This window comes from Bidens hawaiensis, unplaced genomic scaffold (assembly GCF_021521415.1).
Source record: "Bidens hawaiensis isolate Kalapana, Puna unplaced genomic scaffold, B.hawaiensis_p1.1 tig00035015_1, whole genome shotgun sequence".
Taxonomy (NCBI): Eukaryota; Viridiplantae; Streptophyta; class Magnoliopsida; order Asterales; family Asteraceae; genus Bidens; species Bidens hawaiensis.
This window is the reverse complement of record NW_027496074.1, coordinates 1-14,205: the sequence shown is the minus strand read 5'-3', so window position 1 is coordinate 14,205 and position 14,205 is coordinate 1. Positions and strand designations below refer to the sequence as shown.

Here is a 14,205-nt window from a genome sequence, read left to right as displayed (position 1 = left end):
ATAATAATAATTACAACTTGTTTATAGGTAGATATTGTTTAGTAGACGCGGGTTTACCTCATACGAGCACCCTAATGACACCATATAGAGGTGTTAGGTATCATTTGAAAGATACTCCACTCGTGCCCCTCAAAATGCAAAGGAGCTATTTAACCTTCGACATGCATCATTACGTAACGCAATTGAACGAGCATTTGGTGTCCTAAAAAAGAGGTTTCCTATCATTAGAAGGACAACATAACCATTTTACTCTTGCGAAACACAGTCTGACATCTTTTTGGCATGTTGTATTTTACACAACTTTTTACTTGAGGAAGACCGTCACAAAGATCTTGAAGATGAGGTCATACAAGAGGTGTTACATGGGCCACAAGAGGAAGAGCGTCATAATACAAGAGACGTATGTAAGGGAAGTACCGAATATGAACAACTAAGGAACTCAATTGCACCTAACATGTGGACGAACTACATGATGTATCCAAACGCTGAAATAGATATGTCAAAGTAGTATTAGAAAAGTACTTTAGAGTATTTCATACTTATTTTGTATTGATTGTTATGGTTTTAGTTAATTGGTGATTTGGTTATTTTTTAATTACTTGTGTGTGCATATAGTGATTTTATTTAGCATAAGCATCCATTTACATATTTACATATGCGAAATTTTTTTATGTTACCATGTAGAAAGTCATAATGAGCAAACATGAAGCAACCGTAAAGAAGGAAACACTAAAGTGGACGGAGAATATGGATAACGCATTCATACAAGCTATGATGACACAAAAGGATAATGGCAATAGGGTTAATGGAAATTTTACCTCAAATGCATACGACAATATTGTTGAGAAGTTGAGCACAAAGTTTCAAATGAATGTGTCCAAAAAACATTTGAAGAACCGTTTAAAAACGTTGAAAGAGCATTTTTCTAAATGGTACGATTTGTTTCGTGGAACGTCACTGAGTGGATTCTCATGGAATTCAACTACTCAATTAATTGAAGCAGAGGATGAAATCTGGTATAAATTAATACAGGTAATCTTTAATTTACGTGGTTTCTTCTGGTTATTTATGTGGTTTTCTGGTTGGTGCATCCTTAATTTAGGTGAATTTTGGGTAAGGTTATATCGGGTCTCGACTCACCGCGGGTCTGGTTAAGTGTTCGAGTGTTGTTAAAAAACCCATCCCTACTTTAATTATATACATGAATATTTTGATTATCGTTTATAAAAATAATTATATTGATTTTGTTAAATAGTCGAACCCTGAATCTGAAGCGTTGAAGACGAAGAGAGTATCAAACTTTAATGAAATGCTAGAACTTTTTGCAAAGGACAGGGCATCCGGTGGACAAGCTGAAACTGCTAAAGAGATAAATGAACGATTCCAAAAGAATGACAACATTAACATAGAAACTTTTCCAGAAGTGGATGATTTCTGTGCTGCAAATGATGTAATACTGGAAACTCAATTTGATAATGACGATGATATTTAAGTAGTACATCCTGCATCTTCTCTAGCTGAGCAGTCATCAAGTGCAAAGATATGCAATACTAGAAAAAGGAAAGATGAACAAGAAAATGAAGATCTAGCCTCTATGATTATGAATAACGTTGGTAGTGTGGCTAATGCTATTTTAGAAGGCAATAAAATACTAGACAGAGTTTATCACCACGAGTACACAGGAGAGGAAATTTACAATGCATTGGAATCAATGGGTTTGGAATCCCATGAATTAAGGAGGGCTTTAAGGTACTTGGTGGCCAACCAAGCATATGCACGAGCGCTATTTAGTTGTCCTCCTTAGATACGGTTGGGCTTGCTAAGAGATATGATGGATTCTGGTAACTAAAAGAGTTTAGGATGGTTTATTTAGTTGAACGTTTTGCTTTTTTTTTTAGTAACTTCGTACATTTATGACTATTTCTTTGTTGGGTATTTTACTATTTCGTTATGGATCTTTGGATTGTTATGATGCTAATTTATATTGGATTTTGGGATTGTTTATAGGATGCAAGTTCAGGTGATGTAAGTCCAATTGTTTGAAATCACTTATATCAATTATTGGTTTAAAGTTTAGTATTATTAGTATTAGTGATCATTCACATACATGTATATGACACTAACATTAAAAGGATTTCTGATATACTATGTCACTGTTCGATTCCTTTAGACATAAGAAACGTGTTGAAGGGCAGTTTGGGAATTTTTGATAATATAATGAAGTGCTTGAGACTGCAGGTCAAAATTACTGTTAGCATTGTACAGATTAGTCAAGGTCGAATTTAAAAATATATATATATGAGTTACAGTAAATTGGGAATTATAGAAATTAAAAAGATGATAAGGTGCTGATAGTCAAACTTGAGTTTAAGATGATCAATTATATCCATAAGAGATGTGTTAACTTTCTGATAGTCAAACTTGAGTTGAAGATTTTGTGACCATAAGAGATGCAAGAGGTATGAGTGGTATTAGATCCTGGTGTATGACTTCAGCAAAGGACAAATAGGTAATTTAACAATAAAACGAAAAAAAATAGAGATTTGTCCAAATCAGCTTTTGACACAAAGCTTTCATATAAACTATTGAATCTGCTTGTAATTTTTTATTGGGTTTTTTTTTTCCAGTTTATAGTTGGGGTGCAAAATCAGATTTTGTGGGTCAGTGAGTCGCAGTTGTGAAATTTGAATGCAAGTAGATTGATTAGCTTCATTTACACATCATATTTTATGCTTCTTGTTATGTACCACTCATTATGCCATGAATATATGATGTGAGAATTACAAATTTTGGAATTTGTTTGGTCAACAAGCAACATTAAAAAAATTGCTACTACAATAGTTTTAGTTTGTTGTTGTGTGATATGGTTTTAAAGTAAAGTCACAGTTGAAGATTAAACAGTTGGGTTTATTTCAAACTCTAGATCGGGAATGTAGTTACGTGTAATTATTATTTAATTCAAGTAAAAGGGTATAATAGTAAAATTGTAATTTTCTTTTCTATTCCTCTCTACTCGGGAACACATAAAATATTTAATATCCTTTCCTTTTCTCTTATTTTCATTAAACTCGGGAATACGATATCATTTTCTTTTCTTTCATTTCTTTTCTATCCTAATTCCTCTTCTTTTCTCTTCTCTCGTTAAATTAAACTCAGGAACACAGCTTTAATGTTTTACATACTTTATCATCTAGTACCAACATATTCATTCTACTTCATCAGTTAGTTCCCTCCCTTTGGTTTCTAACGGTAGTAGCATAACACAAAGTCCTGAAACAAGTATCATAGCCTCAAACAACATAACTGCAAGTGTTTGGCTACAACTGCTAACCAGACCAACTGCTACAAGCGGGCACACCATGCCACCGATTCGGCCAACAGCCGTCGCTATTCCAACTCCCGTCGCCCTTATGTTAGTAGGATAAACCTACATAACCCAAACTTTAATATAGAGACATGCCAAATAAGCGTGCTTAAAACAAAAGTTTAATGTTTATATACCTCCGGGGAGTAGATACACACAACAATGAAGCTTGCGGAGATGAACATACGAGCTCCAAATAGAGACACTGCGGTAAAAATACCATTCTGATGAACGACTAGCGGTAGAAGTAGAACGAATCCCACAACGAGCATAATTTCCATCGAGATCTTACGCCCTAGTTTGTCTAATATGATTGCGGCTAAACCAAGCCAGGGAAGTTCTGAAGGTAAAAATGTGCAAGAAGACCTCATTAGACCTTTGGACACATACATTTCAAGCCCAAATGTAAAACCAAAACTGACTTAATTATACTCGAACCGACCATACGAAAACAAAACGATTTTCTATAACTGAAAACCAATACTTCAGTTTGAACCAATACCAACCCAAATGGACACGTTAGCGGTTAGCATTTTGTCACCAATGTAAAGATGTGGTGTGAGACGTACCTGCCAAACTATTAACAAACACATTTGTGTAAAGACTTGAATTCTGAATACTTTCGGATTGCAAAATGCTCAATTGTGATGTCAAGAGTACGATGCCATAATAGGAAAACGTGTTACCGAAGTATAAAAACCATAGAGGAAGCGTTGTTCTTATCAAATTTGGCGACAAAAGCATGGATATCGAAGATGACCTTATTTTATCTGCCTCGGTTATATGATCCGACACAAGCGTGCCAACAGGGAGTTCTTTTTGGTTATGTGTAGCTCCTTTCACCAATATATTACGTGCCTTGGTCAATTTCCTTTTTGTGCAAAGATACCTTGGTGACTCTGGTACTTGACCGTAAAACAGTAGCACAAGTAGAGATGGAATTGTGGATAGTCCGAGCAGCCATCTCCAACCAAAGCTAGGCATGATTGACTGTGTATAATCATGTTATTAGTAGACAAATTGTGTTGCCAATTTAGATAAAAAAAAAATTCAATTATTAAGGGAGAATTCCTAAAATATCATTTTATTAGAGAGATTCTTTTTTTTTTGTAAACAAAATATTGAAAATCCAAAGTTGTCCCCCCCCCTCCAAACAACTACTCACGCGTAGATTCGAACTTATCTCTGAGTCCAATCGTGAAAAATCTGATGTGACGTACCCATGCAAGTGAAGCCTCGATGATGGTTCCAACCATCCAAAATGTAGAAAAAACAACCATCCACGTTCCTCGTTTTGGAGTGGGAACAAACTCAAGAAACCATGACGAAAATACATGTCCACACCCTAAACCAACGCCAATGAAAAAACGAAGAATCAGCAATGAAGTATAATTTGGCGCAAAAGCACTCAATAATCCGCCTGTGGTTGTCATTATAGATGCACCAAGAAAACCCTTCCTGGAAGACAAGGGAGAAAGAAACTCAATTTTCACCATTAGGCATCACAAATAAGTACATGCAACAAGTGACACGTGGAGTTTTGTTTTTGTGTGACTTTTCAACAATATATTGTAAAACAAGTATCGAATACTAAATAACATATAAATAAAAATCACACTGTATAAAGTAACTCCGGTACTTAGTAGATCTCATGTGTCCCTAACAAGCAACACAGACAATCTATTTGCTAAAGTTCATATAGGATTCTTAGTTCTTTAGTGACGTGATTAACTACACTTTTCATGTCAGTGATTAGCTACACTTTTCATGCCACAAAGTTAATGCTAATAGAATTTTTCTGAACAATAAAATCATGGTGTGTTTTATCGGCTCTTATCGTACTTGTGTCACGGAGAATGGGGAGGAGCTAATCTAGGACTTGACCTTTAATTGGATAACTTGAATAAAAATAACAAGACATAAAGCGCTTAAAATTCGAATTCTCATAAGTCATAACTTAGGTTGGATTATTCAGCAAATAGCCATAGATGGTGTGGCTCAGCATTCCGGTCCAAATTCCTTCATTAAGACATCGATTTCGTCACTCAAGATTTTCCCCAATTTCGTCAATCTTCCATTTTTTCCCTTTTTGTCTAAAACTCATCATTGATGATCAAAAATTTTAGGCATGTACTGATATATGGTATTAATCCCAATATTTAATAATTATTATGTATTTTCAATAACTTGGCAACATAGAAAATTCCCATAAAGCACCTCTTGGCTCTTGTAGTGCTTTATGCAAGTAGTTTTTAACCAATTTTAAAAAAATTATATCCTTGTGTTCGTGTATGCTTTGCTATGTCTTAGAGATTAACTTACTTGCGTCCATAAGTATCTGAAACGATGCCCCATGCATATGCTCCAACGAGCATGCCGCCGAAAGTGACTGTTGAAATGAAGCTTTCTTGTTCGGAAGAAAGTCCCCATTTGGGTTGAATAGCTGGCCCAACAAACGATAAAAGCATCATCTCCATGGCTTCTGAGATCCAACCCAGCCCAGCATATGCAAGCATGATAAGAGGGAAGTTCATGAACCCTAATTTTGAAAGCGCCCAATCTAAATTGTATGAGACCCTTTCATCTACAATCTGGTAAACAGTTCAATTGAAAATAATGCCAATATTTTGATGAAACGACCCACATCGTGGTATTCCTCCCTTTACTACTACTACTACTGTTGCTACTACTACTATTAACTATTTTCGCTTCGATTTAGTACAACATATTAGCGAAAAATCGATTGTCCAACAAATAAGCGATCCAATTTACATTTATGTTTTTTTACTTTTTTTAATTTGAAGCAATTAAAAAAATTTATCTATGTTATTTTATAAAGTTTTTTTTAATTAACAAAATGTTAATTTTTATTTTTATAGTATGCTATTTAAATTAACAATAATTTAGTTAAATTAGTTTAAAAAAACAAAAATATAAAATAAGTGACTATGGACATTTGCACGCATGAAAGAGAATTCGGTGCAGTGGACGCTACCATCACCCTAGGACCGGATATTATCATATGATTACAATATACAAACATAAATGCCCAAACAATATTAATAAATTGAATCAAGAAATATTGGATTTCAATAATATTTATTAAATTTGTATTGGTCAATATTAATAATTGTTCATTTCATTGTCACTGGCGTTCCTTAATTTTAAAAAGTTGTCCTCACCCCCAATAGTCTTCGTTAAAAAGGACTTAATTTAGCTTGAAATGATGATACGGGTCAATTGATTTAAAATTTAGCTCGGAACGGCAATTCAAACGGCTTGATTTTTGTTATTTTAGTTCAAACACCCGAATTGCAACATTGTTTCATTGTTCTGAAGCACCGCTTCGAACTAAGTTTTACGTCAATCTGCCCGTATGTTACTTTCGATCAAAAGCCCAAAATCATTCGTTTGAAATTTGGAAAAAAGTATAACGCCGTTAAGTTCTTTTTAACGGGGACCATTGGGGGACAACTTTTTTAAATTTGGAACTACTAGTGGCGATAAAATGAATATGGATTATTATCGGTCAATATTATTTAATATGGATTATTAAAATCCAACAAACTTAAAATCAATTATCAAATTTAAATAAGCGTGGGGTCGGGTTTTATCCAGGGAATCCCTCAATAGGTGGACCGCTAGAGGCTCCGTCCGTCTGGACTCGTGGCCGGATCAGGCTACCTTTAACCAATGGGGGCCGCGTACGAAGTACCCGATATTACTTAGTTGGTCGTTCCAAAAAAAGAAATTTTAGTATGCTCTGACAACCGGTACATGTACCTAGAACTGACCTTATTTTCCACGACATTTTGATCCTCTTTTGCAGGTTCCACTGTTTGTTTACCAACCCATTCTGAATATTGAAAAATCAAAATGTATAAAACCACATACAAAATTTTAATGTCTTCCTTTTATCAAATTACATAAAATTATATCATAAGCATTATACATTTAATCTTGAAAGAGGAGTACCTGTAGAGTCAGAACTGAACGATCTTCTAACAATAAAGCAACATGCATTACGGGGTGAAATGATCTCCTGTTGATTTTTTTTAATTAAAAACTATTTACCTCAAAATAATAAAGATAACGTATATACACAGAAGGTTAGAGGTTCAAACCCTATAGTATGCAAATATTTAGTCGTTCAAAAGAAAAACAAAACGTATATATAGAGTTCTCGTGTAAGTACGTGTTATTAGTAAACATTATTTTTCACACAGTTAATAAACGATCAAGTTTAGACTAATCTTTTATATCGATCATACTTTCATATACAAGTACCGTGGCGAATGGAGGAGAAGTTGATCCAAATACACGCCGGAGAAATGAAGAAGAAGACGAAATTTTTGATGGTGGCGGCAACGCCGTCCGTCCAACTGATATTGCTGGGCGCAGCTTCATAAATTTTGTTAAAATAAAGGTATTAGAATTATTATAAAAATTAATAAGAGAGACAGAGAACGTAATGTTATCCACAAATTGTTGTAGGATCATGCACCACTAGTTTTGCAACTCTGCAAGTACTTGTCACGTGTTTGAGCTTTAAGGCTAAAAATGGCTTTTGCTAAATGTTCCTTTCGTTTCTCAAGATGTGAGGACTCAAAACAAAACATCTCTTAATAAGTCACTTTAGATAAATGACTGTTATGCCCTCACACTTATAAATTAACGACATTAACAACTTCGTTGACCATAGTTGCCAAGACATAACGTAACAAACGGACTCAAATTCAGGTTACTTGAATATGAATTCGGATTAATTCGATTTGATTTTAATTAAGCGTTAAATTATAGTCAACACTCACTGTGTTAATGTCATCTCACAGATATATCTTAAACAAGTTGCAAATATATTCAAAATAAAATAAATAACTAAATAGCTGATATTCAAGGCTACATGAATCAAACTAATATATTAAAGCAACACAATTTTGTCCACATGTCCTTCACCTATGTTATCCATATAGTTTTCTATGTCATCAACCTTCCATAAATCTAATTTCCACATATTCACAATAAAATTTTAATCAATGATATTGACTTTTATATCTTTGTAACTTATTAATGTAATTATGATATTAATTATTGTTAGAATTAAAATACTTATCTATCTAACTAATATATTAAAGCAACACAATTTTGTCCACATGTCTTTCACCTAGGTTGTCCACATAGACTTTCATGTCATCAATTTTCCATAAAATCTAATTTCCACATATTCACAATAAAATTTTAATAAACAAAATCTAAACCATGCGACCCGTTTTATTTCTATAACCCGATACCCGGTTGAAGCCATTTGTTATCATCCTCTCAACCTTAATGTGACATTCGTCCAATTCCGAAACCGAAACCCGGCCCATTTTGGATTTTTATTTCCGAGTTCATATAACTTATTAAAGTTATAAAGGTTTGATATTTTATTATTATATTTTAGTGTTATGAAAGTTAAAGTACCAATTTTGTAAATAATAGTTTTAAATACTAATAAAGTTGAAGGATTTTTGTGCAAAATTTAATAAACTTGGAGTAAGCCTCCTGTTACGTTTCATCTCAACCAAGAAGTCCGGCCACATATCGGCGCTTTTCCGGCAAGTATTTAACACCGAATTAAGACTTAAAACGGCCAATTGATGAGACTATTTGACTCGTAACTTCAAACCGAGCGTTTCGCCATCATGATTGAAATTCAATTCAGTGTTTTAAGCCTCCAATTAACGGAGCGGAAATTGTGGGTTGACCAAACTGATTGTAACGTGACTTAGCTCTGTATAAAATCGTAGAACCATCTCGTGATCCTTTCGCACTCGCATATCCTCTCAATTTCTTCTAAGTTTTCATTATGCGAACGGACTCAAGTTCTTCTAACTCTAGTACTCCGACCAAGCTAATCTCCTTCAATCCAATAAACACATGGGTAATTTAATTGTGATTCCTGTTCGGTTTTATCTGTAGGTACAAAGCCGCTGTCAATTTAGATTAGCAGAGGTATTTACTTGATCAAGTTGTGATTTTTAGTTCTAGGGTTTATATGGATTTGGGGATAAAACTTAAGTTGTGTTTATAATTAATCAGAACCAACCCTTGAAAAAAATCTTATTGTAGTCTAGTTGGTTTGCAGGTTACATACAAAGTTCCAAACCGATCCAGACTCAGGTTCGAGTCTCTTAAAAAGCAGTTTGTTAGTTTTTTTTTACTTTTAACACATTATTATTATTATTATTATTATTATTATTATTATTATTATTATTTTAACGTTGTATTGTTATTATAAAACCAATTTTAATCACTAAATAAATGTTAGATAAACTTACAAATCCAGTTTTGTTTGAAATTTCACAAATTTGTTTATTTTTTTTCTTTATTCTAAACCATTCGTTTAGGAACTCATTATTATAATCATCATTTAAATTAAGTGAAACGTTTATAAGCTGATTTCTGTTCATATAATTTAATATTGTTGTTGTGCAACTTTTAAGTGTCAAAATTATTTGAAACCGTTAATCACAAATTAATAGCATCGTTAGTTATTTATTGTGTCGTCATATTTTAAAATAGTTACGAAGTTCTAAATTAATATAATTCGTAACCAGTCGTCTGTTTATAATTATTAGTCTATAAATATAATTTAAAGCCATTTTATATCAAACTTCTAATCAAGTCCCCAAATTTGGCATAAACCCTAAATCCTAAATGATCTTGGACGTTCCATGTCGTTTAGTCTATTTAACTTATAAAAGCACATATTGTTTGACTGCAATTTAAGTTATTCAATTAGTTATATATTGACTATAAATATTATATAATAAACTATAATTGAGATGTTTTATTTATTTGGATATTTAAAAATTTCAGTTCACCAAAAGCATATTAACAATATAATTAGCTTCTATAAGATTTTTAATGTGGACTTTATTATATAATTAAGCATATTAACAATATAGTTGGTTGCTATAAGATTTTATGTAGCTTTGTCAAGAGTGAAGAGTAGAGTCGGTATTAAGTTAGTCATACTCAACAAAGAATCACAGCTTACAACTAAAACTACAAACATTGTTACAAGGAGATTTTCGGAAATTTAATGTGATAAAATTTAAACCTGGTATGTATTTGTAAGCTTAGTTTTCAATTAATATTACAAAATTTGTTACTAATATGTGTTTTTTATTTTTTTCAGGTCTAATGGTTCGTTTATGTTTTATTATTTCTTATTCACTACATTGTTTATTTATAAAGTATTTTTTTTATGTTATTGACATGGTTTAACATCTTTTGTAATATTTGAAGCTAAAATACTTATGCCAAATATTTCTGTTAATTGAATATGTTGCTAATATTTTATATTGTTTGTTGATATGTTTTCTACCGGTGTGTAACACGGGTTATTATCCTAGTAATGAATATGATAGAACTATATCTCACGAATCATGTAAGATATCATATTTTCTTAAAGACTATTCTAACTATTATACAATTTTAGATGAATATATTAGTATTGACAACTCTATAAATACTAATATACATCAAAGGATTAGGTGTAATTTTCTAATACATTCAAAACATCTGCATGTAAACAATATTAGCAATACTTGGGTATTCAAAAATTGATAATTATAGATCTAGGTTTATTCGTACACCATCTATTCGTCAACCGCGTATTTGTATTTGATTCCGTCAAACAAACGTTAATTATATATTGTTAAATTTTTTTTGCCGGCCTTCTTGCACTTGAAATTTTAAATTGAATTGAGTAGCATAGTTACAAAAAAACCCATTACTTAACATTTAATTTGGTTTTTCCCGGTTAGTAGGGCTGTAAATGAACCAAAATTTCAGCGACAGTACGTAAGTTGTTTGGCTGAAAGTTCGTTTAATAAATGACTAACACGAACAAGAAATTATGTTCGTATAGTAAAATGAACAAACATGGGCAGTTTGTGTTTGTTCATTTGTATTCATGAACGTTCAATAACGTTTTCATTTATATTCATTTGCGTTCGTTTGTTTATGTTCGTTAGTTAAAGTGTTAAAGGTTTAATTTGTTTTATATTTTTATTATGTTTTGTTTGTAATAACCAACCTAACATTTGAATTTTATAATTTTATATTTTATGTTCAAGTAGTTACATTAATGGCTTGATTCATAAAGTCTTGCTTTAACTAACAACAAGTCTAACTAGCTTGTTCTTCGTTGACATTATCAGATTAAAACCATCAATCGGGGAGAATTATGTTTACATAATAGAAACGGCCATGCTTATAATTAACTCATATAGTCGTTGCTATCCTTTAGCCATATTTAATGGTAAATTAACAAATATTGGTACCCTTTGGTCACACTTTTATGTTGCTACGGCAACTACAATGTGAATGTGACCGTATGATACCTATGATTAATAGACCTTTAGTCACTCTTAAGCGAGCTAATCATCATGCAAGGGAAAGGTTAAACCCATTGGCACCATTTTAGGTGTAGGATTTTGTATGAAACTGAACAATGTATGTGTTCTATCATTCTTTATTTGATTGAAGTTTTATTGTTGTTATTATTAATCTTTATTTATGTTAGTTGTGAATGCCTAGACAGTTGTTTATCTAGGACTAGGGTTTATCATCAATTAATAGGTTTTGTTTATCAACAATTAGGATTAAGTTCTTATAGTCATTCAACTGTTACCTTCAATCATTAAGTTACCTAAAATCTTATATTAACTAACTGGTAATTAGGTAGACCACGTTCAATTGTGCCAATTAATCAGATTAGGTTATGTGTATTAGCATGATCAAACTATCGTGTCTAGTAATTGCTTGTCAATCTTAACTGACAATATGTGTTTATCAAATTGATAGGATTTATAATGTTTAGTGGATTGCATAACCCAAAACCTAAAGTGTTTCACCCGTTTCTTGAATTATTTACAAATATTAAAAGAAATCGTGTTTGCGTTAATTAACCGCTTGACATCGTCTGTCCGTTTAGTTTGCTAATGAAAAAGTCATGATTTCAACTTGCGCTTTCCACTGATTCCCTGTGAAGACGACCTTACTTACCCGCACTAGTTATAGGTATTTAAATGATTACAATACTTGTTTTTAATTAGATCACGATATCTACATCACCCATGCCCCTAATACTTACTTAGAAGGATAAGACCGAACATAATTTAAGTTTGTATGATCTAGTGGGACCCACACTTACAAGGCTAGATACCACCTTGCGGAGTTTCATTACAGTCTTACCGGGCCAAGTCACCCCAACTTGACTTAAACCTTTTGTCACGAGATCAAAATATTTTAGATGCGATATACATCCTACGAACACTAATAAGGTCCTTGATAACAAGATTGACCGACAATAGTTTCCTTCATGATGGTTTAACTAGACACATACATAGCTATTGCTTGTGTAATTTGCAATAATAAGATTGATAGATAATAGTTTCCTTCATGGTGGCTTTAACTCCATTCTTTTAAACAAATGAAAGCACAAATGAGACAACATCTATGGTAGTAAATGAGCATATCGAACCCATTTGTCCAGGGTCGGCGCAATGTGTTCGGAGGCCTTAAGCTAACTACAAATTAGGCCCTTCAAAAAAGTGTTTTCTTAAGTTAGGTTTGGGTTTAACATTATAAAAAGTTGTAAACAGTTGAAAACTATTTTATCTTTAACGAAACTAATTTTACCCTATAAACATTTTGCAATTGTTTTCTTGAGCTTAGAGCATTCTAATCCAACCCCTCATTTAATGTGAAGGGTGTTTTTTTAATTTAGAGAGTGATTCAGGGTGTTGTGAGTAAAGAGTTTTTATATTTTAGAAAAATTAGTGATTTTTCTGTATATTTGAAAAGTTACTGTTCATACCCCTATAATTTTTTAATATGTTTTGAGAGTGGTTGTGAGTGAAAGAAAGAGAAAAAGTAATGATAAAAGGTATAAAAAGTATTATTTAATTGAAATAGAGAGAGAAAATGTAGTGAGTTTTAGTGTAATTTTTGGTTTAGAAATAGAGGGTGGGGTGAGAATGCTCTATGAGGCCTGTCCAGTAACATATCTAAAAACATGAAAATTAGCTTTAACCAAAAAAATATGAATAAATAAATATAAAGATTAGGTTTAACAAAAAAGTTATGAATAAATAAATAGAAAAAGATCATGGTTTCGAACTAGCATCTCCATACCATATATTGAGAATTGTATGATTGGTTACCACCAAACTAGAGTAACACAACTTATAAATGAACCAAAGTACGTATTAATATCTATACTAAATTTATATATAATTTTTTTTCTCTAGAACAGGGGCTAAAACTTTTTGGCCTCAAGCCCTATCTTTATTTAGATGGCCCACGGGTCCGCCCTGCATTTGCCTTGTCACCGGTAAGGCAATCGAAGTCAATGGTGACGTCCACGACGTGGAAGAAAATTTTGAAGGCATATTTGATGACACTTAAAGCGAAGATGAACTAATTTTGTTTGATTATTCCTCTAATGACTAGTGTATATGTAATGCATATATGGTTACATGTTGATTTGAGTATTTGTAACAATAGTGCGTTCATTTTCCTAACTTATGGCATCAGTTTGTAGTAGGCTTGGAGAAGTAAATTTGTCGCTACATTGACTTTAGTATTCCACTGCAAAGGCGCAAACTATCCTCAGTGATCAATATTAAGCAGGCGTCCGATAAAACTTTTCAACAGTTATTATCACTAATATGTCGATAAAGTGAGTTGTTGATGATCCTCTGGTAAAATCCATTGGTGTTGTCTTAGTTAATGAGATAGCAAAACTCCGGCGTTACCGACAAAATCTCCAAGGATATAACCGATGG

The 14,205-nt window shown here is 32.6% G+C and overlaps 2 protein-coding genes across 2 annotated transcripts; one reads left to right on the top strand and one right to left on the bottom strand.

Annotated features, from left to right (window-relative positions):
• Positions 1-693: 693 nt before the first annotated feature.
• Positions 694-1,492, top strand: LOC143586852 (uncharacterized protein At2g29880-like). The gene is made up of 2 exons (XM_077068310.1): positions 694-1,032; positions 1,256-1,492. The coding sequence occupies exons 1-2, from the start codon at positions 694-696 to the stop codon at positions 1,490-1,492; spliced, it is 576 nt and encodes a 191-aa protein (XP_076924425.1).
• Positions 1,493-3,205: 1,713 nt separating this feature from the next.
• On the bottom strand, positions 3,206-7,771 carry LOC143586855 (organic cation/carnitine transporter 7-like). Its single transcript, XM_077068312.1, has 8 exons — positions 7,652-7,771; positions 7,340-7,406; positions 7,159-7,199; positions 5,687-5,955; positions 4,585-4,822; positions 3,934-4,354; positions 3,502-3,704; positions 3,206-3,427 (listed from the first exon to the last, which is right to left on the bottom strand). Exons 1-8 carry the CDS (start codon positions 7,769-7,771, stop codon positions 3,206-3,208), a joined length of 1,581 nt encoding a protein of 526 aa, XP_076924427.1.
• Positions 7,772-14,205: the final 6,434 nt, after the last annotated feature.

What these genes read in the sequence shown, in the direction of transcription:
- LOC143586852 (XM_077068310.1), top strand. Translation starts at nt 694, where the DNA reads ATGAGCAAACATGAAGCAACCGTAAAGAAGGAAACACTAAAGTGGACG. An exon ending in TCTGGTATAAATTAATACAG is followed by an intron (nt 1,033 to 1,255) that starts GTAATCTTTAAT and finishes TTTGTTAAATAG; the next exon opens with TCGAACCCTGAATCTGAAGC.
- LOC143586855 (XM_077068312.1), bottom strand. Translation starts at nt 7,771, where the DNA reads ATGAAGCTGCGCCCAGCAATATCAGTTGGACGGACGGCGTTGCCGCCA. An exon ending in TCAGATACTTATGGACGCAA is followed by an intron (nt 4,823 to 5,686) that starts GTAAGTTAATCT and finishes CTTGTCTTCCAG; the next exon opens with GAAGGGTTTTCTTGGTGCAT. An exon ending in TGTGTATCTACTCCCCGGAG is followed by an intron (nt 3,428 to 3,501) that starts GTATATAAACAT and finishes TGGGTTATGTAG; the next exon opens with GTTTATCCTACTAACATAAG.